Below are 26,965 nucleotides of genomic sequence, written 5' to 3' on the forward strand. Positions count from 1 at the left end.
AGTCGTTCTTCAAAGTAAATTAGACTTTTTGACCGCTGAATACCTACTATCAATCTCTTAGATTATGTATTTTCAGGTAGCGATGTTGCTAGGCAACAGCTGCTCTCTGTATCACCTCAGGATCTCACCTCAGGCCGGACAAGTAGCTGCGCAATGGATTATGGTCGTTGTAGTTAATGACCACGATTTCTGCGCTATACTATGTAGAATATTGGCCTGTTGGAAACTACAACTCCCTACTACATCACACAGTTCAGGCTGGTTGTGATTTATCTCTAGAGAAACTACAACTCCCTACTACATCACACAGTTCAGGCTGGTTGTGATTTATCTCTAGAGAAACTACAACTCCCTACTACATCACACAGTTCAGGCTGGTTGTGATTTATCTCTAGAGAAACTACAACTCCCTACTACATCACACAGTTCAGGCTGGTTGTGATTTATCTCTAGAGAAACTACAACTCCCTACTACATCACACAGTTCAGGCTGGTTGTGATTTATCTCTAGAGAAACTACAACTCCCTACTACATCACACAGTTCAGGCTGGTTGTGATTTATCTCTAGAGAATCTACAACTCCCTACTACATCACACAGTTCAGGCTGGATGTGAGCTCACAGAAAACAACCTAATTCAAGTCATTGAACCCGATGTTGGTCAATTAGTTGTTTAAAAAACAAACAAAAAAACTGACATTTCGGTTTAATCGCTCAGCACTAACATGCAAAAACACACACGCACAGAGAGAGACACACACACACACACACACACAGACAAACTTTAAATAAACTTGATTTGGTGTGTATCCAAAACAGCACCTGACCCACCCTATTCCCTAAATAGTGACCAGGGCCCTATGGGTGCCATTTTGGATCAAAACCTATTAACGTTGTGATGTGTTGTAGGATCAGGGCTGAGGGCTCCATGGATGTGTTGTAGGATCAAGGCAGAGGGCTCTATGGATGTGTTGTAGGATCAAGGCTGAGGGCTCTATGGATGTGTTGTAGGATCAAGGCTGAGGGCTCTATGGATGTGTTGTAGGATCAAGGCTGAGGGCTCTATGGATGTGTTGTAGGATCAAGGCTGAGGGCTCTATGGACGTGTTGTAGGATCAGGGCTGAGGGCTCTATGGATGTGTTGTAGGATCAGGGCTGAGGGCTCCATGGATGTGTTGTAGGATCAGGGCTGAGGGCTCTATGGATGTGTTGTAGGATCAAGGTTGAGGGCTCTATGGATGTGTTGTAGGATCAGGGCTGAGGGCTCTATTGATGTGTTGTAGGATCAGGGCTGAGGGCTCTATTGATGTGTTGTAGGATCAGGGCTGAAGGCTCCATGGATGTGTTGTAGGATCAGGGCTGAGGGCTCTATGGATGTGTTGTAGGATCAAGGCTGAGGGCTCTATGGATGTGTTGTAGGATCAGGGCTGAGGGCTCTATGGATGTGTTGTAGGATCAAGGCTGAGGGCTCTATGGATGTGTTGTAGGATCAGGGCTGAGGGCTCTATTGATGTGTTGTAGGATCAAGGCTGAGGGCTCTATTGATGTGTTGTAGGATCAGGGCTCTATGGATGTGTTGTAGGATCAGGGCTGAGGTCTATGGATGGGTTGTGTTGTAGGATCAAGGCTGAGGGCTCTATTGATGTGTTGTAGGATCAGGGCTGAGGGCTCTATGGATGTGATGTAGGATCAGGGCTGAGGGCTCTATTAATGTGTTGTAGGATCAGGGCTGAGGGCTCTAATAATGTGTTGTAGGATCAGGGCTGAGTGCTCTATGGATGTGATGTAGGATCAGGGCTGAGGGCTCTATGGATGTGTTGTAGGATCAGGGCTGAGGGCTCTATGGATGTGATGTAGGATCAGGGCTGAGGGCTGAGGGCTGAGGGCTATGGATGGGTTGTGTTGTAGGATCAGGGCTGAGTGCTCTATGGATGTGATGTAGGATCAGGGCTGAGGGCTCTATGGATGTGTTGTAGGATCAGGGCTGAGGGCTCTATGGATGTGATGTAGGATCAGGGCTGAGGGCTGAGGGCTGAGGGCTATGGATGGGTTGTGTTGTAGGATCAGGGCTGAGGGCTCTATGGATGTGTTGTAGGATCAGGGCTGAGGGCTCTATGGATGTTTTGTAGGATCAGGGCTGAGGGCTCTATTGATGTGTTGTAGGATCAGGGCTCTATGGATGTGTTGTAGGATCAGGGCTGAGGTCTATGGATGGGTTGTGTTGTAGGATCAAGGCTGAGGGCTCTATTGATGTGTTGTAGGATCAGGGCTGAGGGCTCTATGGATGTGATGTAGGATCAGGGCTGAGGGCTCTATTAATGTGTTGTAGGATCAGGGCTGAGGGCTCTAATAATGTGTTGTAGGATCAGGGCTGAGTGCTCTATGGATGTGATGTAGGATCAGGGCTGAGGGCTCTATGGATGTGTTGTAGGATCAGGGCTGAGGGCTCTATGGATGTGATGTAGGATCAGGGCTGAGGGCTGAGGGCTGAGGGCTATGGATGGGTTGTGTTGTAGGATCAGGGCTGAGGGCTCTATGGATGTGTTGTAGGATCAGGGCTGAGGGCTCTATGGATGTTTTGTAGGATCAGGGCTGAGGGCTCTATGGATAGGATGTGTTGTAGGATCAGGGCTGAGGGCTCTATGGATGTGTTGTAGGATCAAGGCTGAGGGCTCTATGGATGTGTTGTAGGATCAGGGCTGAGGGCTCTATGGTTGTGTTGTAGGATCAAGGCAGAGGACTCCATGGATGTGGGCGTTATCATGCTGTTCTATGGTCTGTACTATGGAGTGATGGGACGGGACTTTGCTGAAATCTGCTCCGACTACATGGCCTCAACTATAGGGGTGAGTACTACACGTGTACAGTATTTCACATGCAGTACACACAGAGTATCTGTTGATGTAATTGTTGTTGTGCTACTATGTAGTCCAGGGGTGGGGAGACTTTTTGGCCCGAAGACCAAATCAGGATTTCAAAATTCAACGGAGCCCCGCACATATACATGTATTTATTTATTTATTTGGGGGTCAAAAATCAATCTGCGGGCCAGAAAAGGGGCAGTTATTTGAAAATATATATAATTTCTACAAACTCGTTCAAGAGAGGCCGAGTGGTTTTTATCAATTTGTTTTACTTAAACCTCCTACGGGCCGTAGTTTACCCACTACTTATATATTATGTTGTTGTTGCTGTACTATAACGTGTAGTTGTTGTTGCTGTACTATAACGTGTAGTTGTTGTTGCTGTACTATAACTTGTTGTTGTTGCAGTACTATAACGTGTTGTTGTTGCTGTACTATAACGTGCTGTTGTTGTTGCTGTACTATAACGTGTAGTTGTTGTTGCTGTACTATAACTTGTTGTTGTTGCAGTACTATAACGTGTTGTTGTTGTTGCAGTACTATAACGTGTTGTTGTTGTTGCAGTACTACAACGTGTTGTTGTTGTTGCAGTACTATAACGTGTTGGTGTTGTTGCTGTACTATAACGTGTTGTTGTTGTTGGTGTACTATAACGTGTTGTTGTTGTTGCAGTACTATAACGTGTTGTTGTTGTTGCAGTACTATAACGTGCTGTTGTTGTTGCAGTACTATAACGTGTTGGTGTTGTTGCTGTTCTATAAGATGTTGTTGTTGTTGCAGTACTATAACGTGCTGTTGTTGTTGCTGTACTATAACATGTTGGTGTTGTTGCTGTACTATAACGTGTTGGTGTTGTTGCTGTACTATAACATGTTGGTGTTGTTGCTGTACTATAAGATGTTGTTGTTGTTGCAGTACTATAACGTGCTGTTGTTGTTGCTGTACTATAACGTGTTGGTGTTGTTGCTGTACTATAACGTGTTGGTGTTGTTGCAGTACTATAACGTGTTGGTGTTGTTGCTGTACTATAAGATGTTGTTGTTGTTGCTGTACTATAACATGTTGGTGTTGTTGCTGTACTATAACATGTTGTTGTTGCAGTACTATAAGATGTTGTTGCAGTACTATAAGATGTTGTTGCTGTACTATAAGATGTTGTTGCAGTACTATAAGATGTTGTTGCTGTACTATAAGATGTTGTTGCAGTACTATAAGATGTTGTTGCTGTACTATAAGATGTTGTTGCAGTACTATAACATGTTGTTGTTGCAGTACTATAACATGTTGTTGCAGTACTACTATAATTTGTTGTTGTTGCAGTACTATAAGATGTTGTTGTTGTTGCAGTACTATAACGTGTTGTTGTTGTTGCTGTACTATAAGATGTTGTTGTTGCAGTACTATAAGATGTTGTTGCAGTACTATAACGTGTTGTTGTTGTTGCAGTACTATAATTTGTTGTTGCAGTACTATAAGATGTTGTTGTTGTTGCACTACTATAACGTGTTGTTGTTGTTGCTGTACTATAATTTGTTGTTGCAGTACTATAAGATGTTGTTGTTGCAGTACTATAAGATGTTGTTGCTGTACTATAACGTGTTGTTGTTGTTGCAGTACTATAGCATGTTGTTGCTGTACTATAACGTGTTGTTGTTGCAGTACTATAAGATGTTGTTGTTGTTGCAGTACTATAATTTGTTGTTGTTGCAGTACTATAAGATGTTGTTGCAGTACTATAAGATGTTGTTGCAGTACTATAACGTGTTGTTGTTGTTGCTGTACTATAATTTGTTGTTGCAGTACTATAAGATGTTGTTGCAGTACTATAACATGTTGTTGTTGTTGTTGCAGTACTATAACGTGTTGTTGTTGTTGCAGTACTATAACTTGTTGTTGTTCCAGTACTATAACGTGTTGTTGTTGTTGCTGTACTATAACGTGTTGTTGTTGTTGCAGTACTATAACGTGTTGTTGTTGTTGCAGTACTATAACGTGTTGTTGTTGCAGTACTATAACGTGTTGTTGTTGTTGCAGTACTATAACGTGTTGTTGTTGCTGTACTATAACATGTTGTTGTTGTTACTGTACTATAACTTGTTGCTGTTCTATAACTTGTTGTTGTTGTTGCAGTACTATAACATGTTGTTGTTGTTGCTGTACTATAACGTGTTGTTGTTGTTGCTGTACTATAACTTGTTGCTGTACTATAACTTGTTGTTGTTGTTGCTGTACTATAACTTGTTGTTGTTGCAGTACTATAACGTGTTGATGTTGTTGCTGTACTATAACGTGTTGTTGTTGTTGCAGTACTATAACGTGTTGATGTTGTTGCAGTACTATAACTTGTTGCTGTACTATAACGTGTTGTTGTTGCTGTACTATAACATGTTGTTGTTGTTGCTGTACTATAACTTGTTGCTGTACTATAATGTGTTGTTGTTGCTGTACTATAACGTGTTGTTGTTGTTGCTGTACTATAACTTGTTGCTGTACTATAACGTGTTGTTGTTGCTGTACTATAACGTGTTGTTTTTGTTGCTGTACTATAACATGTTGTTGTTGTTGCTGTACTATAACTTGTTGCTGTACTATAACGTGTTGTTGTTGCTGTACTATAACGTGTTGTTGTTGTTCCAGTACTATAACGTGTTGTTGTTGTTGCTGTACTATAACGTGTTGTTGTTGTTGCTGTACTATAACATGTTGTTGTTGTTGTTGCTGTACTATAACTTGTTGCTGTACTATAACTTGTTGCTGTTGTTGCAGTACTATAACGTGTTGTTGTTGTTGCAGTACTATAACGTGTTGATGTTGTTGCAGTACTATAACGTGTTGTTGTTGTTCCAGTACTATAACGTGTTGTTGTTGCTGTACTATAACGTGTTGTTGTTGTTGCTGTACTATAACATGTTGCTGTTGTTGTTGCTGTACTATAACTTGTTGCTGTACTATAACTTGTTGTTGTTGTTGCAGTACTATAACGTGTTGTTGTTGTTGCAGTACTATAACGTGTTGTTGTTGCTGTACTATAACGTGTTGTTGTTGTTGCAGTACTATAACGTGTTGTTGTTGTTCCAGTACTATAACGTGTTGTTGTTGTTGCTGTACTATAACGTGTTGTTGTTGTTGCTGTACTATAACATGTTGTTGTTGTTGTTGCTGTACTATAACTTGTTGCTGTACTATAACTTGTTGTTGCTGTACTATAACTTGTTGCTGTTGTTGCAGTACTATAACGTGTTGTTGTTGTTGCAGTACTATCACGTGTTGTTGTTGTTGCAGTACTATCACGTGTTGTTGTTGTTGCTGTACTATAACGTGTTGTTGTTGTTGCAGTACTATAACGTGTTGATGTTGTTGCTGTACTATAACGTGTTGTTGTTGTTGCTGTACTATAACGTGTTGTTGTTGTTGCAGTACTATAACGTGTTGTTGTTGTTCCAGTACTATAACGTGTTGTTGTTGTTGCTGTACTATAACGTGTTGTTGTTGTTGCTGTACTATAACATGTTGTTGTTGTTGTTGCTGTACTATAACTTGTTGCTTTACTATAACTTGTTGTTGTTGTTGCAGTACTATAACGTGTTGTTGTTGTTGCTGTACTATAACGTGTTGTTGTTGTTGCAGTACTATAACGTGTTGATGTTGTTGCTGTACTATAACGTGTTGTTGTTGTTGCAGTACTATAACGTGTTGTTGTTGTTCCAGTACTATAACGTGTTGTTGTTGTTGCTGTACTATAACTTGTTGTTGTTGTTCCAGTACTATAAGATGTTGTTGTTGTTGCAGTACTATAATTTGTTGTTGTTGTTGCTGTACTATAATGTGTTGTTGCTGTACTATAACGTGTTGTTGTTGTTGCAGTACTATAACGTGTTGTTGTTGTTGCTGTACTATAACGTGTTGTTGTTGTTGCTGTACTATAACGTGTTGTTGTTGTTGCTGTACTATAACGTGTTGTTGTTGTTGCAGTACTATAACGTGGGAGGAATGCCGTCCAGGAGCCTGACCGATGATATCTGTGCGGTGTGTGGTCAGAAGATCCTCGTAGACGTGGATGAGGAGGGGATTATAGAAGATACCTATCAACTCTCCTGTAACCACATGTATCCTATCCACTAGGCTTGGGCAGTATACCATATATTCCGTGTACTGGGGGATTTGGAAAAAAATGGGATGGTTTTTCAATACTGTTGAAACTAATTATTTGAAGATTTTCAATACTTTCTATACTTATTTTGTAAATCTTTTTTTTGTGCAATACCTTATGAGATAAAGCCAATTGCGTTCTACGTTTCACCTGTCAACATAATTTTTTTAATTATGAAACGTACCATAGTTCCCCAGAACAGTTGGGCCAGTCATGTGTTAGCTTTGTAAATAGCACAATGCTAGAAAGCAGGAGCAGGTGAATCCACAGTGTTCTGTATCTATGGGAGAGTCTCTGTTGTACGGCGCGGCGCACATGAGGTGATGAAGTTACACTTGTATGTAATTCACTACTAAATGTAATTCACTACTAAATGTAATTCACTACTAAATGTTTGCCCTCACATATCTTCTAATGGCTGTTAGCATTTAGCTAACAGCGTCAGTGATATCCTTATTAGTTTTTGCTAATTTTGTTAGCATTCTGGAAAGAGGCCCAATGGGATTTTCTTGCGTTTCTAGCGCCCCCTTGTGTGCTATGCCGGTAATACCGTGGATACCGCCCAAGCCTACTATGCTCACTGCACTGTTTGGATTATAGAAGATCAGCTCTCCTATCCTGTATGTTATGTCACACTCCCTCCTCTCTCTCTATACTCCCCCGCTCTCTTTCCCCTCCTCTCTACTTCTCCTCCCCTCCTCTCTCTATTCTCCCCCCTCTCTCTTTCCCCTCCTCTCGACTTCTCCTCCCCTCCTCTCTCTATACTCCCTCCTCTCTCTTTCCCCTTCTCTCTACTTCTCCTCCCCCTCCACTCTCTATACTCCCCCTCTCTCTTTCCCCTCCTCTCTCTATACTCCCTCTCTCTCTTTCCCCTCCTCTCTCTCTATACTCCCTCCTCTCTCTTTCCCCTCCTCTCTACTTCTTCTCCCTCTCTCTCTATACTCCCCCTCTCTCTTTCCCCTCCTCTCGACTTCTCCTCCCTTCCTCTCTCTATACTCCCCCTCTCTCTTTCCCCTCCTCTCTCTATACTCCCTCTCTCTCTTTCCCCTCCTCTCTCTCTATACTCCCTCCTCTCTCTTTCCCCTCCTCTCTACTTCTTCTCCCCTCCTCTCTCTATACTCCCCCTCTCTCTTTCCCCTCCTCTCTCTATACTCCCTCTCTCTCTTTCCCCTCCTCTCTCTCTATACTCCCTCCTCTCTCTTTCCCCTCCTCTCTACTTCTTCTCCCCTCCTCTCTCTATACTCCCCTCTCTCTTTCCCCTCCTCTCTCTATACTCCCTCTCTCTCTTTCCCCTCCTCTCTCTCTATACTCCCTCCTCTCTCTTTCCCCTCCTCTCTACTTCTTCTCCCCTCCTCTCTCTATACTCCCCCTCTCTCTTTCCCCTCCTCTCTACTTCTCCTCCCTTCCTCTCTCTATACTCCCCCTCTCTCTTTCCCTCTCTACTTCTCCTCCCCCTCCTCTCTCTATTCTCCCTCCTTTCTTCTTCTCCTCCCCCTCCTCTCTCTATACTCCCCCTCTCTCCTTCCCTCCTCTCTACTTCTCCTCCCCTCCTCTCTCTATACTCCCTCCTCTCTCTTTCCCCTCCTCTCAACTTCTCCTCCCCTCCTCTCTATACTCCCCCTCCTCTCTCTTTCCCCTTCTCTCTACTTCTCCTCCCACCTCCCCTCTCTATACTCCCCCTCTCTCTTTCCCCTCCTCTCTCTATACTCCCCCTCTCTCTCCCTCTCTACTTCTCCTCCCCCTCCTCTCTCTATACTCCCTCCTTTCTTCTTCTCCTCCCCCTCCTCTCTCTATACTCCCCCTCTCTCTTTCCCCTCCTCTCTACTTCTCCTCCCCTCCTCTCTACTTCTCCTCCCCTCCTCTCTACTTCTCCTTCCCTCCTCTCTCTATACTCCCTCCTCTCTCTTTCCCCTCCTCTCTACTTTTCCTCCCCTCCTCTCTCTATACTCCCTCCTCTCTCTTTCCCCTCCTCTCTCTCTATACTCCCTCCTCTCTCTTTCCCCTCCTCTCTACTTCTCCTCCCCCTCCCCTCTCTATACTTCCCCTCTCTCTTTCCCCTCCTCTCTCTATACTCCCCCTCTCTCTTTCCCCTCCTCTCTCTATACTCCCCCTCTCTCTTTCCCTCCCCTCTACTTCTCCTCCCCCTCCTCTCTCTATACTCCCTCCTCTCTACTTCTCCTCCCCTCCTCTCTATACTCCCCCTCTCTCTTTCCCCTCCTCTCTACTTCTCCTCCCCCTCCCCTCTCTACTTCTCCCCCCCTCCCCTCTCTCTCTGTAAATGGCGCCCGTTTTCCTATATAGCATCCTACTCTTCCCTTAATTACTGCACCAAATCGATTCCCATAAAAACGGTATGTCAGTTTACTTCCTGAATTTACTCTAGGTTGAAGATAATAATAAGATAATCAAGGTTAAAACAGCATAATAATAAAGAGTTTGAAAATAAACAAATTAGTTGGACTAGCGCTGGAGCAAAAACGACTGGTATTGAATATTAGCAGTACAGAAAGTTCACCGTCAAAGTGGAAAATAAACACAATCAAAGAGATTTTGTTTTTGTTAACTTCTCAGAAAGCATAAGTATTTTAAATGTTTTTCTAATTATCTACAACCACGTTATTGAGTCCCTGACTGCTCGTCACGTTTTCAACACTAATCCTGTAGAATTAGCCCACTGCGATCGTCCAATTAACGTGTTTATTTTCTAACGCTGCGTCGTGGAATTATTATGTCTATATTGAATTGATCCCAAACCTGCAACTGAAGATGCCCAGCGAGTGTTAGCATGGAGGCTAACTGTCCCATGATTTCCTATGTGAAATGCTAATAATTTTACTCTAGTCTTGTTGTTGTGGATTCTTTAACGCCAACTCTGCCTCCAGATTCCACGAGTTCTGCATCCGTGGCTGGTGCATTGTGGGTAAGAAGCAGACGTGTCCGTACTGCAACGAGAAGGTCGACTTGAAGAGGATGATGAGCAATCCGTATCTTTTCATTGGCAGAGGCGACGACAGCCACAGAACACCGGGATTGGCTGAATCTGAGAGCATATCTTACACACACTTATTCTTATTGACCTTTGAAATTGTTGCATGTTGTGTTTTTTTTAAATATTTTTTGTTCAGTATAATTCTAAAAAAAAAAAAATGCTGTAAAACATGTATAAAACTATAATTTTGATCTGATGGATGGTCAGTGGTTGTTTATAATAATTGTAAATTTATAGTTTTAACCATGTTTTGAGGCTATTCAGTGTTTCCTTACAATTATACATTGTTTACAAACAGCAGGCTTGTGTGCGTCCGCCCGCCATCGCGTGCATGTTGATTTGGTCCCCCCCCCCAGGGAGCACCATACAAAATATTGCGTGGATGTTGATTTGGACCCCTCCCCCCTCCCCCCATAGAGCACCATACAAAATATTGCGTGCATGTTGATTTGGTCCCCCCCCCCCCCAAGGAGCACCATACAAAATATTGCAGCACCGTTAAAAGTACGTGTCCTATCGTTCCTAATTGTCATTGGTTGTTACCCTGACGACGTAGAATGAACAACAAACAAACCTCCTGCAGGTTGAGTTCAATAACTACAGGCAGAGGAAGGATGAGATGCCAGAGGAAGTGTTTAATTAATAGGTCAGGAGTCGACAGAGTCATATGAGAAGAATGCAATTGCTGAATTTATGTAGATATTCTAAACAGTGTTTTCATAACTTCCATAGGGTTTTTCCCCAAACCATTTCAATGCAATAATGAAGAGACAATACAAGTGACCCTGGCTTTATCAAGAGATAGCTACCTACACAACCAGCAATGACGTTATCTAATGAGCCTGGTCTCAATAACCAGCAATAACGTTATCTAACGAGCCTGGTCTAAATAACCAGCAATAACGTTATCTAACGAGCCTGGTCTAAATAACCAGCAATAACGTTATCTAACGAGCCTGGTCTAAATAACCAGCAATGATGTTATCTAACGAGCCTGGTCTAAATAACCAGCAATAACGTTATCTAACGAGCCTGGTCTAAATAACCAGCAATGACGTTATCTAACGAGCCTGGTCTAAATAACAGGCAATAACGTTATCTAATGAGCCTGGTCTAAATAACCAGCAATAACGTTATCTAACGAGCCTGGTCTGCATAACCAGCAATGACGTTATCTAACGAGCCTGGTCTAAATAACCAGCAATAACGTTATCTAATGAGCCTGGTCTAAATAACCAGCAATAACTTTATCTAATGAGCCTGGTCTAAATAACCAGCAATAACTTTATCTAACGAGCCTGGTCTACATAACCAGCCTTAACGGTATCTAACGAGCCTGGTCTCCATAACCAGCAATAACGTTAACGAGCCTGGTCTACATAACAAACAAACCTTTTTAGTCTCATGTGCGATCAATCAGTGTATATAATTAATTTGGAATTCCACAAATGGATGTACCAATTGCTCCTTAACGCCAACTCCCCCTCCCCCAGATGGGAGAGAACACATGTCCTGTACGGGCAGCTCTTGGATTGGCTGAGATACCTTGTTGCCTGGCAACCCATCATCATCGGAATAGTCCACGGAATCAACTTCACCCTGGGGCTGGAGTAGTAGAACTCTGTGATGATGATCGTCTTGCAGAACTCCCTCCCGGAACTCCCTCCCCGGAACTCCCTCTCGGAACTCCCTCCCCGGAACTCCCTCTCGGAACTCCCTCTCGGAACTCCCTCCCCGGAACTCCCTCCCCGGAACTCCCTCCCCGGAACTCCGTCCCCGGAACTCACTCCCCGAAATTCCCTCCCCGGAACTCCCTCCCCGGAACTCCCTCCCCGGAACTCCCTCCCCGGAACTCCCTCCCCGGAACTCCCTCCTCGGAACTCCCTCCTCGGAACTCCCTCCCCGGAACTCCCTCCCCGGAACTCCCTCTCTGAATTCCCTCCCCGGAACTCCCTCCCCGGGAACTCCCTCCCCGGAACTCCCTCTCGGAACTCCCTCCCCGGAACTCCCTCCTCGGAACTCCCTCCCCGGAACTCCCTCCCCGGAACTCCCTCTCTGAATTCTTCCCCGGAATTCCCTCGCCGGAACTCCCTCCCCGGAATTCCCTCTCGGAACATTTGGAATCCGTGCATTTAATTTATTGAACCCCCCCTAACACAAGTGTTTATTTATGATCTGTAAATTATGTACTTTATACAATGCTTGCATCCCAAATGGTACCCTATTCCCTATATAGTCTGCTCCTTTTGGTTAAATGTAGTGCACTGTAAAGGGTATATGGAGCCATGTGGGATGCAGCCAATGTAAAGTGTGAACTACGATGGGTTTCTTTACCATTGCGGTTTGTTCTACAGTTTACACTCCGCAGATACACTGGTATCTGGTATACCAAACCTGATGACTTCTCTCTGTCCCAATAACAGACCTGATGACTGACCTCTCTGTCCCAATAACAGACCTGATGACTGACCTCTCTGTCCCAATAACAGACCTGATGACTGACCTCTCTGGCCCAATACCCAGCCTGATGACTGACCTCTCTGTCCCAATACCCAGCCTGATGACTGACCTCTCTGTCCCAATAACAGACCTGATGACTGACCTCTCTGTCCCAATAACAGACCTGATGACTGACCTCTCTGGCCCAATACCCAGCCTGATGACTGACCTCTCTGTCCCAATACCCAGCCTGATGACTGACCTCTCTGTCCCAATACCCAGCCTGATGACTGACCTCTCTGTCCCAATAACAGACCTGATGACTGACCTCTCTGTCCCAATACCAGACCTGATGACTGACCTCTCTGGCCCAATAACAGACCTGATGACTGACCTCTCTGGCCCAATAACAGACCTGATGACTGACCTCTCTGTCCCAATAACAGACCTGATGACTGACCTCTCTGGCCCAATACCCAACCTGATGCACTAGGTAGTGTGAAGCAAAGTGTTGGCCATGCATACTAAGTAGTGTGCGTATTGGGACACTAGGCCATATCGCACCGTTAGTCACCACCACAAAAAGCTGCTTTGTCTTTATATAATGTAGTGCACTACTTTAGACCTGAGCCCCTATAGGCAATAGGGTGGTATTTGGTTTGCACTCTTATTTAGCCTGGGGAAGTCACATCAAAGTTCAGCATCTCTTGATCAAGATAGATAAGGGTTTACATTAACTCAGAGTTTCAGATCTGATCTAGGATCAGTTCAGATGAAATGGACAGGGACCTGGTCCTAGCTCAACACTCCTACTGATCTAGGATCAGTTTAATGAATTAGAGTAAATGGACAGGGACCTGGTCCTAGATCAACACTCCTACTGATCTAGGATCAGTTTAATGAATTAGAGTAAATGGACAGGGACCTGGTCCTAGATCAACACTCCTACTGATCTAGGATCAGTTTAATGAATTAGAGTAAATGGACAGGGACCTGGTCCTAGATTAACACTCCTACTGATCTAGGATCAGTTTAATGAATTAGAGTAAATGGACAGGGACCTATTGGCTATATGTTTTCCTTTTTCAAATTCTCTCATCTATGACCTCTAGGTGTTATAAACCTCTCCTCTCCAGGACCTCTAGGTGTTTCAAACCTCTCATCTATGACCTCTAGGTGTTATAAACCTCTCCTCTATGACCTCTACGTGTTATAAACCTCTCCCCTACGACCTCTAGGTGTTTCAAACCTCTCCTCTACGACCTCTAGGTGTTTCAAACCTCTCTAGGACCTCTAGGTGTTTCAAACCTCTCTAGGACCTCGAGGTGTTTCAAACCTCTCCTCTACGACCTCTAGATGTTTCAAACCTCTCCAGGACCTCTAGGTGTTTCAAACCTCTCCTCTAGGTGTTCCAAATCTCTCCTCTACGACCTCTAGGTGTTTCAAACCTCTCCACAATCTCTAGGTGTTTCAAACCTCTCCAGGACCTCTAGGTGTTTCAAACCTCTCTAGGACCTCTAGGTGTTTCAAACCTCTCCTCTAGGTGTTCCAAACCTCTCCTCTAGGACCTCTTGTTGCAGCCCTGACCTAGCGCACCTGATTCAAATAGTCAAGGGCTTGATGTTTGGTTGACAAGTTGAATCAGGTGTGATAGCTCTGGAATAGTTCAAATACATGGAACGGCTGGGGGTCTCGGAGGAGAGGTTTGCAACGGCTGGAGAATCCAGAGGAGAGGTTTGGAACGGCTGGAGAATCCAGAGGAGAGGTTTGGAACGGCTGGAAAACCCAGAGGAGAGGTTTGAGAACGGCTGGAGGTCCCGGAGGAGAGGTTTGAGAACGGCTGGAGAACCCAGAGGAGAGGTTTGGAACGGCTGGAAAACCCAGAGGAGAGGTTTGAGAACGGCTGGAGGTCCCGGAGGAGAGGTTTGAGAACGGCTGGAGAACCCAGAGGAGAGGTTTGGAACGGCTGGAAAACCCAGAGGAGAGGTTTGAGAACGTCTGGAGAACCCAGAGGAGAGGTTTGAGAACGGCGGGAAAACCCAGAGGAGAGGTTTGAGAACGGCTGGAGAACCCAGAGGAGAGGTTTGAGAACGGCTGGAGAACCCGGAGGAGAGGTTTGAGAACGGCTGGAGGTCCCGGAGGAGAGGTTTGAGAACGGCTGGAGGTCTCGGAGGAGAGGTTTGCAACGGCTGGAGAATCCAGAGGAGAGGTTTTGAAAAAGGCTGGAAGTCCCGGAGGAGAGGTTTGAGAACGGCTGGAGGTCCCGGAGGAGAGGTTTGGAACGGCGGGAGAACCCAGAGGAGAGGTTTTGGAAAAGGCTGAGCTATATGTTTGCCAAACAACTTTACACGTCTGTTTCACACACAGGAAGGTATTGCAGTTGAATCACAATTCATGTTGATTAAAACAAATGATAATGAAAGATTTGTATTTCTGTGTGTAGTAACAAGGTATTATTATGAACTGTGCTAGTTTAGAGGTGTTACAGAGAGAAAGATGGCGGTAACAGGAAAAGGAGGAGTCGAAGGGCAGTGGGCTGGATGACAGGAAGAGGAGTCGTCAAAGGGCAGTGGGCTGGATGACAGGAAGAGGAGGAGTCGAAGGGCAGTGGGCTGGATGACAGGAAGAGGAGGAGTCGAAGGGCAGTGGGCTGGATGACAGGAAGAGGAGGAGTCGAAGGGCAGTGGGCTGGATGACAGGAAGAGGAGGAGTCATAGGGCAGTGGGCTGGATGACAGGAAAAGGAGGAGTCGAAGGGCAGTGGGCTGGATGACAGGAAGAGGAGGAGTCGAAGGGCAGTGGGCTGGATGACAGGAAGAGGAGGAGTCATGGCAGTGGGCTGGATGACAGGAAGAGGAGGAGTCGAAGGGCAGTGGGCTGGATGACAGGAAGAGGAGGAGTCGAAGGGCAGTGGGCTGGATGACAGGAAGAGGAGGAGTCGAAGGGCAGTGGGCTGGATGACAGGAAGAGGAGGAGTCATAGGGCAGTGGGCTGGATGACAGGAAGAGGAGGAGTCATAGGGCAGTGGGCTGGATGACAGGAAGAGGAGGAGTCATAGGGCAGTGGGCTGGATGACAGGAAAAGGAGGAGTCGAAGGGCAGTGGGCTGGATGACAGGAAGAGGAGGAGTCGAAGGGCAGTGGGCTGGATGACAGGAAGAGGAGGAGTCATAGGGCAGTGGGCTGGATGACAGGAAGAGGAGGAGTCGAAGGGCAGTGGGCTGGATGACAGGAAGAGGAGGAGTCGAAGGGCAGTGGGCTGGATGACAGGAAGAGGAGGAGTCGAAGGGCAGTGGGCTGGATGACAGAAAGAGGAGGAGTCGAAGGGCAGTGGGCTGGATGACAGGAAGAGGAGGAGTCGAAGGGCAGTGGGCTGGATGACAGGAAGAGGAGGAGTCGAAGGGCAGTGGTCTGGATTCAAACCCTTATACCAATAAACGGCAATACTGCCTCGATATGGACAGCAAGACGGTCGTCAGACACGATGAGGTGTTTCTACTCCTGAGCTTAGCTAGACATTGTCACCATGACATCACCGACTCGTGTGATCGAGGATTTCTATTGGAGAAGCAGTTCCTGCCTACCTTCCTACTGTCTTTGAGATGATGGTGGAGGTTCCTGTCTGTAAGCGGGTGTTTCCTCTCTCACGTGAACATGCTTTCCCCACGTGTGATCCTCCATAATATTTGACATGTTCACACAGCAGAGGGAACAGCTGGCTCTGGTCTATTTTGTGCCCCCCTCCCCACTAAATAAGGAATATAGTGGAATTTGGTTCTTGTGTAAAATGGTACTTACTGTACTGTTGTATGCAACATATGTTGTTGGCTTTAAAGGACCCCAGAGGAAGTTGTTGTCACTATTTCAACGTAATTTCCTGTCCTAGAGATGAAATGCACGAATTATGAAAGCTACTTATAGTTTTTTACGAATTGGGTGTTGACATTTCCACGTGGAGTTGAAAACAGCTGTCAGTGTAGCTAGCCATCTTGCTAACCTTATCTACCTCGCTAATGTTATGTTGTTGCTCAGATTAATTTTTGTTTGTTTACTAGAGTGTATTCAGAGGATTAGCCAGCTGTCTCTATGGCGAGATGTGTCAAAAGCATTGATTTGATTTAGGAAGAGGAGTAGTACAAGGTGGGATCTTAATTTGATCACCCTGTTGACGCATAACATTTTCCTGCGTAGCATAAAATGCTTTGTGATTTACATAAATGCACTGAAATATGTTACGAAACTGGCTAACTATAGCCTTCTGATATTGAAGCACTCGCTAAGTCTAAGGGTCCATAGCTACATGGTCTGTCACCGCATTTTCATGCGAGAAGTCCGAGTATACGGACCGTGTTGTATGTACGTGCCCAGGAACGTTACCTGGAACCATGACCTACTGGCATGGCCAGCTCAGTCTTGACTCCTACTGGCATGGCCAGCACAGCTCTGACTCCTACTGGCATGGCCAGCTCAGTCTTGACTCCTACTGGCATGGCCAGCTCAGTCTTGACTCCTACTGGCATGGCCAGCTCAGCCCTGACTCCTACTGGCATGGCCAGCTCAGTCTTGACTCCTACTGGCATGGCCAGCTCAGCCTTGACTCCTACTGGCATGGCCAGCTCAGTCTTGACTCCTACTGGCATGGCCAGCTCAGCCTTGACTCCTACTGGCATGACCAGCTCAGTCTTGACTCCTACTGGCATGACCAGCTCAGTCTTGACTCCTACTGGCATGGCCAGCTCAGTCTTGACTCCTACTGACATGGCCAGCTCAGTCTTGACTCCTACTGGCATGGCCAGCTCAGTCTTGACTCCTACTGGCATGGCCAGCTCAGTCTTGACTCCTACTGGCATGGCCAGCTCAGCCTTGACTCCTACTGGCATGGCCAGCTCAGCCTTGACTCCTACTGGCATGGCCAGCTCAGTCTTGACTCCTACTGGCATGGCCAGCTCAGTCTTGACTCCTACTGGCATGGCCAGCTCAGTCTTGACTCCTACTGGCATGGCCAGCTCAGTCTTGACTCCTACTGGCATGACCAGCTCAGTCTTGACTCCTACTGGCATGGCCAACTCAGTCTTGACTCCTACTGGCATGGCCAGCTCAGTCTTGACACCTACTGGCATGGCCAGCTCAGTCTTGACTCCTACTGGCATGGCCAACTCAGTCTTGACTCCTACTGGCATGGCCAGCTCAGTCTTGACTCCTACTGGCATGACCAGCTCAGTCTTGACTCCTACTGGCATGGCCAACTCAGTCTTGACTCCTACTGGCATGGCCAGCTCAGTCTTGACTCCTACTGGCATGGCCAGCTCAGCCTTGACTCCTACTGGCATGGCCAGCTCAGTCTTGACTCCTACTGGCATGGCCAGCTCAGTCTTGACTCCTACTGGCATGGCCAGCTCAGTCTTGACTCCTTCTGGCATGACCAGCTCAGTCTTGACTCCTACTGGCATGGCCAGCTCAGCCTTGACTCCTACTGGCATGGCCAGCTCAGCCTTGACTCCTACTGGCATGGCCAGCTCAGTCTTGACACCTACTGGCATGGCCAGCTCAGTCTTGACTCCTACTGGCATGGCCAGCTCAGTCTTGACTCCTACTGGCATGGCCAACTCAGTCTTGACTCCTACTGGCTTGGCCAGCTCAGTCTTGACTCCTACTGGCATGACCAGCTCAGTCTTGACTCCTACTGGCATGGCCAACTCAGTCTTGACTCCTACTGGCATGGCCAGCTCAGCCTTGACTCCTACTGGCATGGCCAGCTCAGCCTTGACTCCTACTGGCATGGCCAGCTCAGTCTTGACTCCTACTGGCATGGCCAGCTCAGTCTTGACTCCTACTGGCATGACCAGCTCAGTCTTGACTCCTACTGGCATGGCCAGCTCAGTCTTGACTCCTACTGGCATGACCAGCTCAGTCTTGACTCCTACTGGCATGGCCAGCCCAGTCTTGACTCCTACTGGCATGGCCAACTCAGTCTTGACTCCTACTGGCATGGCCAGCTCAGTCTTAACTCCTACTGGCATGACCAGCTCAGTCTTGACTCCTACTGGCATGGCCAGCTCAGTCTTGACTCCTACTGGCATGACCAGCTCAGTCTTGACTCCTACTGGCATGGCCAGCTCAGTCTTGACTCCTACTGGCAAGACCAGCTTAGTCTTGACTCCTACTGGCATGGCCAGCTCAGTCTTGACTCCTACTGGCATGGCCAGCTCAGTCTTGACTCCTACTGGCATGGCCAGCTCAGCCTTGACTCCTACTGGCATGGCCAGCTCAGTCTTGACTCCTACTGGCATGGCCAGCTCAGTCTTGACTCCTACTGGCATGGCCAGCCCAGTCTTGACTCCTACTGGCATGGCCAACTCAGTCTTGACTCCTACTGGCATGGCCAGCTCAGTCTTAACTCCTACTGGCATGACCAGCTCAGTCTTGACTCCTACTGGCATGGCCAGCTCAGTCTTGACTCCTACTGGCATGACCAGCTCAGTCTTGACTCCTACTGGCAAGACCAGCTCAGTCTTGACTCCTACTGGCATGGCCAGCTCAGTCTTGACTCCTACTGGCATGGCCAGCTCAGTCTTGACTCCTACTTGCATAGCCAGCACAAACGGATATATATATACATTTACATTTACATTTAAGTCATTTGGCAGACGCTCTTATCCAGAGCGACTTACAAATTGGTGAATTCACCTTATGACATCCAGTGGAACAGCCACTTTACAATAGTGCATCTAAATCATTTAAGGGGGGGGGGGGTGAGAAGGATTACTTTATCCTATCCTAGGTATTCCTTAAAGAGGTGGGGTTTCTGATGTCTCCGGAAGGTGGTGATTGACTCCGCTGTCCTGGCGTCGTGAGGGAGTTTGTTCCACCATTGGGGGGCCAGAGCAGCGAACAGTTTTGACTGGGCTGAGCGGGAACTGTACTTCCTCAGTGGTAGGGAGGCGAGCAGAATGGTGACAGAAAGAAATATATAATTCACTTTCCCGTGGCAACGTGATGGCCAATACAAATCTTGTTGCTGCATGGTGATTTTTACTGCTGTGACATTGCCCGGTCAAATTAAGATCCAACATTTGTAGTGGTAGTAGTAGTAGTGGTAGTGGTAGTAGTAGTGGTAGTAGTAGTAGTGGTAGTGGTAGTAGTGGTAGTGGTAGTAGTAGTAGTGGTAGTTGTAGGCAGTAGGCAGTTCGCTTTTTTTGTGAGAAAAAAACGCATTGATACGATTCCAAAAAACAACTGTGTCTTGATTGGTGGAAGTAATTTCTCTTCTGATTGCCGATTTGAATATCAGAGAAGAATACTAGCATGTCATAAGGCTCTAAGGGCCCGGTTCTGACTTAGGAAATGTTCACCTTTCTGACACACGCCTTTCCTACGCACTTTCTCAGTAGTTGGTCTTCACTCTCACCTTATGCAGGTGCGTTACAGGCTTTGCGGGCTGGGTTCCCTAGCGGGGTGCTGAATACATTTTAATTAAGTCGCTGAAAACACCTCCCATTTTGTTAAGACAACAGATTTTTTTTCTCGTGGAATTTTCATTCAGTAGTGTTTTCAGTTATCTAAAGCCGTCCCTTTAAATTTGGTGTATTTTTATTTTTTTTCTCTCTACAGACTTGCTAGAATATATTGGGAGAAGAGATCAAAATATTAGGGATCAATTAAAGAAAGCTACAGTGGAGCAAAAAAGTATTTAGTCAGCCACCCATTGTGCAAGTTCTCCCATTTAAAAAGATGAGGGAGGCCTGTAATTTTCATCATAGGTACACTTCAACTATGACAGACAAAATGAGAAGAAAAAAAATCCAGAAAATTGTTGTATCACCGCCTGGTATGGCAACTGCTCGGCCTCCGACCGCAAGGCACTACAGAGAGTAGTGCGTACGGCCCAGTACATCACTGGGGTCAAGCTTCCTGCCATCCAGGACCTCTATACCAGGTGGTGTCAGAGGAAGAACCTAAAAATTGTCAGACTCCAGCCACCCTAGTCATAGACTGTTCTCTCTGCAACCGCACGGCAAGAGGTACCGGAGCGCCAAGTCTAGGTCCAAAAGGCTCCTTAACACCAACCCCCAAGCCTTAAGACTGCTGAACAATTCATCAAATGTTTCACAACTCAATTTCTTGAACTGCATTGTTGGTTAAGGGCTTGTGTTGTAGGCATTTCACGGTAAGGTCTACACCTGTTGGTTAAGGGCTTGTAAGTCAGCATTTCACGGTAAGGTCTACTACACCTGTTGGTTAAGGGCTTGTAAGTCAGCGTTTCACTGTAAGGTCTACTACACCTGTTGGTTAAGGACTTGTAAGTAGGCATTTCACTGTAAGGTCTACTACACCTGTTGGTTAAGGGCTTGTAAGTCAGCGTTTCACTGTAAGGTCTACTACACCTGTTGGTTAAGGGCTTGTAAGTCAGTGTTTCACTGTAAGGTCTACTACACCTGTTGGTTAAGGGCTTGTAAGTCAGCGTTTCACTGTAAGGTCTACTACACCTGTTGTATTCGGATTATACCCTGATGAAGACAGCTTGTCTGTCGAAACGTCGGATAGAAATATTTTTGCATCTTGAGCTCCTAGAGTGTGAGTCTCTCCTTTATATTTTCAAGTGTTCCACTCCGCTCGCCAGCACCTCGCCATTATAGGTGTGCATGTGACAAAGTTTGATTTTATTGAAATGTTGTTGTTTTTGAAATAACATAAATACCATCAACAAGAGTCTGAAAGGAACGGCATCAAACCGTATCATCCAGTCATGAAATATGAGTGAAATAGTTTTTCTTCCAATGTGTTTTTATTAACTATGTCAAAAAGCAGCTCTTCTGTTGTTTGAATGGTGCTTATTCCGGTCATAAAGGCCATCAATGTAAATAAGAATTTGTTCTTAACTGACTTCCCTTGTTAATTAAAGGTTTAAAAATATTCATCATAATAATTAAAATATTCATGCAAGTAGATCACTGATTGGCCAGTTCAGCCTCCTCTAAACTGCTGACATCATACTCAATGAGGAAATTGCAGGCATTTTTTTAAACGGTCTGTTTGACATGGGAATTTCAAAGTGTTTTTTTCTATGAGTATAGAATGACTCAACAACAATATTTGGTTATGAATTAACAGAATATTAACGGAACAACTTGGTCAAATAAATGTCTGAACGGAACAACTTGGTCAAATAAAGGACAACTTGGTGAAATAAAGTCAAAACAATTACAATTATTATTCCAAACAGACTTCCAGAATAAGGATAAGCAACCCAACCCACCCAACCAATCAGTTAACCAACCCTCTACCCACCCTTCCACCCAGCCAACCAATCAGTTAACCAACCCTCTACCCACCCTTCCACCCAGCCAACCAATCAATTAACCAACCCTCCACACACCCAGCCAACCAATCAATTAACCAACCCTCCACCCACCCACCCAGCCAACCAATCAGTAAACCAAACCTCTACCCACCCAACCAATCAGTTAACCAACCCTCTACCCACCCTTCCACCCACCCAGCCAACCAATCAATTAACCAACCCTCCACCCACCCACCCAGCCAACCAATCAATTAACCAACCCTCCACCCACCCAGCCAACCAATCAGTAAACCAACCCTCTACCCACCCACCCAACCAATCAGTTAACCAACCCTCTACCCACCCACCCAGCCAATTAAATAACCAAACCACTACCCAGCCTATCAATTAACCAACCCACCCAACTAATAAATTAACCAGCCCATCAACCAACCAATTCACCCAACCAATTAATTAATCAACCCACCCAAACAACCCAACCAACCAAACATTTAACCAACTCATCAACCAACCAATCAATCTTTACTGTCGGCAGAAAAGAGAATAATTCCGAGAATATTTCTGGAATTCCAGACTTCCCGGAAACCGGTTGGATCACAGCTCATCTCCGCCCCTCACGGCCAGACGGAGGTTTCTCCAGAATTCTGCCCTCCTCTCGTCCTCCTGCGGCCACTCCAGGTAGGTACGGGAGCTCATCAACTTGCGGAGCTTGCAGAAGCGTTTGGGAACGTCGTCCTTGGGATGTTCACACACAAACACACCATGTTGATACACACACACACATACAAACACACACACAGAGATACACACATTTGATCATCCTTGAAGATGGGATGAGTTAACAGAAGGGTTGTCTCCCAAATGACACCCTATTCCCTATTTAGGGAATAGGGTTCTATAGGGTCCTGGTCTAAAGTAGTGCACTATATAGGGAATAGGGCCCTGGTCTAAAGTAGTGCACTATATAGGGAATAGGGTTCTATAGGGCTCTGGTCTAAAGTAGTGCACTATATAGGGAATAGGGTTCTATAGGGCTCTGGTCTAAAGTAGTGCACTATATAGGGAATAGGGTTCTATAGGGCTCTGGTCTAAAGTAGTGCTCTATATAGGGAATAGGGTTCTATAGGGCTCTGGTCTAAAGTAGTGCACTATATAGGGAATAGGGCTCTATAGGGCCTTGGTCTAAAGTAGTGCTCTATATAGGGAATAGGGTGGCATTTGATGTGCAGCTCCTCCCTACCTTGGAGATGGGTTCCAGAAGCACCAGGATGGCCGCCTCTGAGTCCCCGTCAAACAGACGGAAGTGGGAAAAGTCCAACTCGTACCTGGAACAACAATATTATTGTGTTACAACGATGAACTCCACTCTGAGCTCCACTATTAACTCCAACACTATTAACTCCACTCTCAACTCCACTCTGAGCTCCACTCTTAACTCCACTCTGAACTCCACTATTAACTCCACTCTGAGCTCCACTATTAACTCCACTCTGAGCTCCACTATTAACTCCACTCTGAGCTCCACTATTAAATCCACTATTAACAACACTCTGAGCTCCACTATTAACTCCACTACGAGCTCCACTATTAACTCCACTATGAGCTCCACTCTGAGATCCACTATTAACTCCACTCTGAGCTCCACTATAAACTCCACTCTGATCTCCACTATTAACTCCACTATGAGCTCCACTCTGAGATCCACTATTAACTCCACTACGAGCTCCACTATTAACTCCACTATGAGCTCCACTCTGATCTCCACTATTAACTCCACTATTAACTCCACTCTGATCTCCACTATAAACTCCACTCTGATCTCCACTATTAACTCCACTATGAGCTCCACTCTGATCTCCACTATAAACTCCACTACGAGCTCCACTATTAACTCCACTATGAGCTCCACTCTGAGATCCACTATTAACTCCACTATTAACTCCACTCTGATCTCCACTATAAACTCCACTACGAGCTCCACTATTAACTCCACTATGAGCTCCACTATTAACTCCACTATTAACTCCACTCTGATCTCCACTATAAACTCCACTACGAGCTCCACTATTAACTCCACTATGAGCTCCACTCTGAGCTCCACTATAAACTCCACTCTGATCTCCACTATTAACTCCACTATGAGATCCACTATTAACTCCACTCTGAGCTCCACTCTGAGCTCCACTGTTAACTCCACTCTGAGCTCCACTATTAATTCCACTCTGAGCTCCACTATTAACTCCACTCTATGCTCCACTGTTAACGCCACTCTAAGGTCCACTATTAAGTCCACTCTGAGCTGCACTCTGAGCTCCACTATAAACTCCACTCTGAGCTCCACTTTGAGCTCCAATATTAAACCCTCTGAGATGCACTCTGAACTTCACTGTTAACTCCACTATTAACTCCATTATTAACTCCACTCAACTCCACTGTTAACTCCACTCTAAGCTCCACTCTGAACTCCACTAATAACTCCACTCTGAAGCTCCACTCTGAGCTCCACTATTAAGTCCACTCTGAGCTGCACTCTGAGCTCCACTATAAACTCCACTCTGAGCTCCACTTTGAGCTCCAATATTAAACCCTCTGAGATGCACTCTGAACTTCACTGTTAACTCCACTATTAACTCCATTATTAACTCCACTCAACTCCACTGTTAACTCCACTCTAAGCTCCACTCTGAACTCCACTATTAACTCCACTCTGAGCTCCACTATTAACTCCACTCTGAGCTCCTCTCTGAGCTCCACTATTAACTCCTCTATTAACTCCACTCTAAGCTCCACTATTAACTCCACTCTGAGCTCCACTATTAACTATTAACTCCACTCTAAGCTCCACTATTAACTCCACTATTAACTCCACTCTGAGCTCCACTATTAATTCCAGTATCTGTTTGGGGTTTTCGGCTGGGTTTCTGTATAGCACTTTGTGACATCAGCTGATGTAAGAAGGGCTTTATAAATACATTTGATTGATTGATTGAGCATGAGCCTGAAATGATGCTTCGATGTTGTTCTTTAATGAATGACAGGTGAGCAGCTGAAATACTTTAACCGTCACATTCTGCGTAGTAGTGAGACAGGGCAGAATGAAACCGTACCGGCACCACTCGGAGTGGACGAAGTGTTCCGACAGGACGAACAGGGAGCGTCGGCTGCGTTCCATCGCATGGATAATGTTGTCGATGATCCAGTGGCCTAAAGAAATAAATTCAACAAAATGCATTCAATTTAAACCTCCTTTCAAAGAATCCTAACGAGACGGTACAACAAAACCAAACAAATATAAAAGCATAGGGATGAAAACATGAACAAGCTCGCTAAGAAGAGTTGGAAGAACCTTAGGGAATAAGTCATGGATTAAATCAATCAACCTGGCAGGAAGTCTCTCTTGTGGAGGCAGAGGGAGAGCGCAGGCTGGGAATCCTCCAGCTCTGGAACCAGGAATTCTTCGACCCACTCTGCGTCTTGCTCGCTGTACGACACGAACGCGTCATAGCAGAGGGGTTCGGCGTTCCCTGCGGCATCCCGGCGCTTCTGGTTCCCGGAATTCCGTTTGGCTTTAAGCCACGCCCACATCATCCTCACGTACCACACCGCGTGGATCTTCCAGAGCAGAATTACAAACAGGATTCCGGAAGCGAGCATGCAGCCGCAGAGTGAGGACACGAGGAGGAGGCGGTGGCATTGGAACGGTGAGAGCTGGACGCGGTCGACCCTCTGGCCCTGTAAATAAAATAGTATTTATTATATATATATATATATATATTATTTATTATATGCACGGGATTCGGGTTGCGAAGAATCAGGGTACATTCCCACAACTCTGAGGATTCCCAGATTTCCTGCTTATTCCAACCAATCTTCGGGATTTCTGGAAAACCTGGGACTTTTTCTGAAAGTTACAGGATATAGCGAAGTATACACAGTACTGAGAAATGCAAACTCTCATCACAGTATATTTGATGATAAAAATAGAAAAGGTATTCAGTAAAAATATAAGATAAACATACAAATAAGCATGCAGTGAAGAGAATAAGAATAAAATAGTAAATAAATAAAAAATAATAAAGATGTAAAAATGGTACTAATAGTGATGAATAATAGTAAATATTTAAATGACCTGCAGGGGCAGCGGTGAGTCACAAAGGTAGTTATCCCATCTGTCTGTTAGCTCAACACTGCCCTCTACTGCTCCACCCCACCTCCAGACCATGAAGTTGACAAACTCACAGGAACACACAAACCTGAAGAAGAAGAAGAAGAAGAAGAAGAAGAAGAGGGAGAAGTAAGGATGGGAGTTATGGCCTGCAGGGATCATTGATTTTTAGAATCGATAGAGACTAATTAACAAAACAATCTAAGTCAGGACCCTATTACCTACATAGGGCACTAGTACTTTTGAGCACCCACAGACCTGTTCTGACCGGCCTGCAGTGCTCGGAGCCTCCTGTAGCGTCGGAGGTCCAAGGGCCCAAACATGTTGAGAGTGTTGCTCTGGATCAGGAGCACCTCAAGGCTGGGGGGGACAAACAAATGTCATTTTCTCGATTGTTGACTCCAACTAAATGCCCTTTCATTTATTTACGCAGATAACAGTTGAGCTCTGAGTTGAGCTAAGACTTGGGTCGTACAAAGCATCTCGGAATAGGAGAGATGCTTCACATGCTGATCAGACCGCTCGCCCGTGTGCGTCCGCGTGCACCATTTGTCCAGGGATATAAATATTGGGTTGTTAATTTTACCTGAAATGCACAAGGTCCTCGACTCCAACAATTAATCCACAGATAAAAGGGTAAACTGAGTTTGTTTCTAGTAATCTCTCCTCCTTCAGGCTTCTTCTTCTGTGGTCTTTATATGGCAGTTGATAACCAACTTTAAGGTGCATTACCACCACCTACTGGACTGGAGTGTGGACCTCAGTCCGTCCTTCAATCACCCACATGGGTATACGCTCCTAAAAACCAATGTGGAGATGTGAGATGTGGGACTTGCAGCGCGTCAAGTGTCACAAATGAAACCAAGTTCAATTTTAGCACCTGGCTGCGCAGACGCTCGTTGACGCACGCGATCAGTGTTGATGCAATGATTGAATAACACGTGTGTGTACGTTCATTATGCTACGCGAGCGGTCAGGATCAGTTTGATCACATGGGGAACCTGATCCTAGATCTCACACTGTTACTCTGAGATGCTTGATACATACGGGCTCATCGCCT

At 45.7% G+C, this 26,965-nt stretch overlaps 2 protein-coding genes across 5 annotated transcripts in view; one reads left to right on the forward strand and one right to left on the reverse strand.

Annotated features, from left to right (window-relative positions):
* rnf175 (ring finger protein 175) overlaps positions 1-15,021 on the forward strand; it is a 39,964-nt gene extending 24,943 nt beyond the window's left edge. For 2 of the 3 annotated variants that reach the window (XM_064940848.1, XM_064940850.1), the window contains 3 exons: positions 2,726-2,846; positions 6,837-6,970; positions 9,897-10,217. In XM_064940848.1, the coding sequence (XP_064796920.1) occupies positions 2,726-2,846; positions 6,837-6,970; positions 9,897-10,188 (547 nt within the window). In that variant the 3' untranslated portion in view covers positions 10,189-10,217. Of the gene's footprint in view, positions 1-2,725; positions 2,847-6,836; positions 6,971-9,896; positions 10,218-11,496 lie in introns of those variants that run through there. The other variant, XM_064940849.1, reaches the window with a different exon arrangement.
* Positions 15,022-22,086: 7,065 nt separating this feature from the next.
* Positions 22,087-26,965, reverse strand: part of tlr2 (toll-like receptor 2) — a 38,097-nt gene continuing 33,218 nt past the window's right edge. For both annotated transcript variants that reach the window (XM_064940852.1, XM_064940851.1), the window contains exons 11-16: positions 26,164-26,265; positions 25,870-25,993; positions 25,121-25,472; positions 24,848-24,944; positions 22,981-23,065; positions 22,087-22,475 (exon numbers count right to left, since the gene is read on the reverse strand). In XM_064940852.1, coding sequence (XP_064796924.1) covers positions 22,335-22,475; positions 22,981-23,065; positions 24,848-24,944; positions 25,121-25,472; positions 25,870-25,993; positions 26,164-26,265 — 901 coding nt within the window. In that variant the 3' untranslated portion in view covers positions 22,087-22,334. The remainder of the gene's footprint in view (positions 22,476-22,980; positions 23,066-24,847; positions 24,945-25,120; positions 25,473-25,869; positions 25,994-26,163; positions 26,266-26,965) is intronic.

Source organism: Oncorhynchus masou, chromosome 27 (assembly GCF_036934945.1).
Source record: "Oncorhynchus masou masou isolate Uvic2021 chromosome 27, UVic_Omas_1.1, whole genome shotgun sequence".
In the NCBI taxonomy this organism is placed as follows: Eukaryota; Metazoa; Chordata; class Actinopteri; order Salmoniformes; family Salmonidae; genus Oncorhynchus; species Oncorhynchus masou.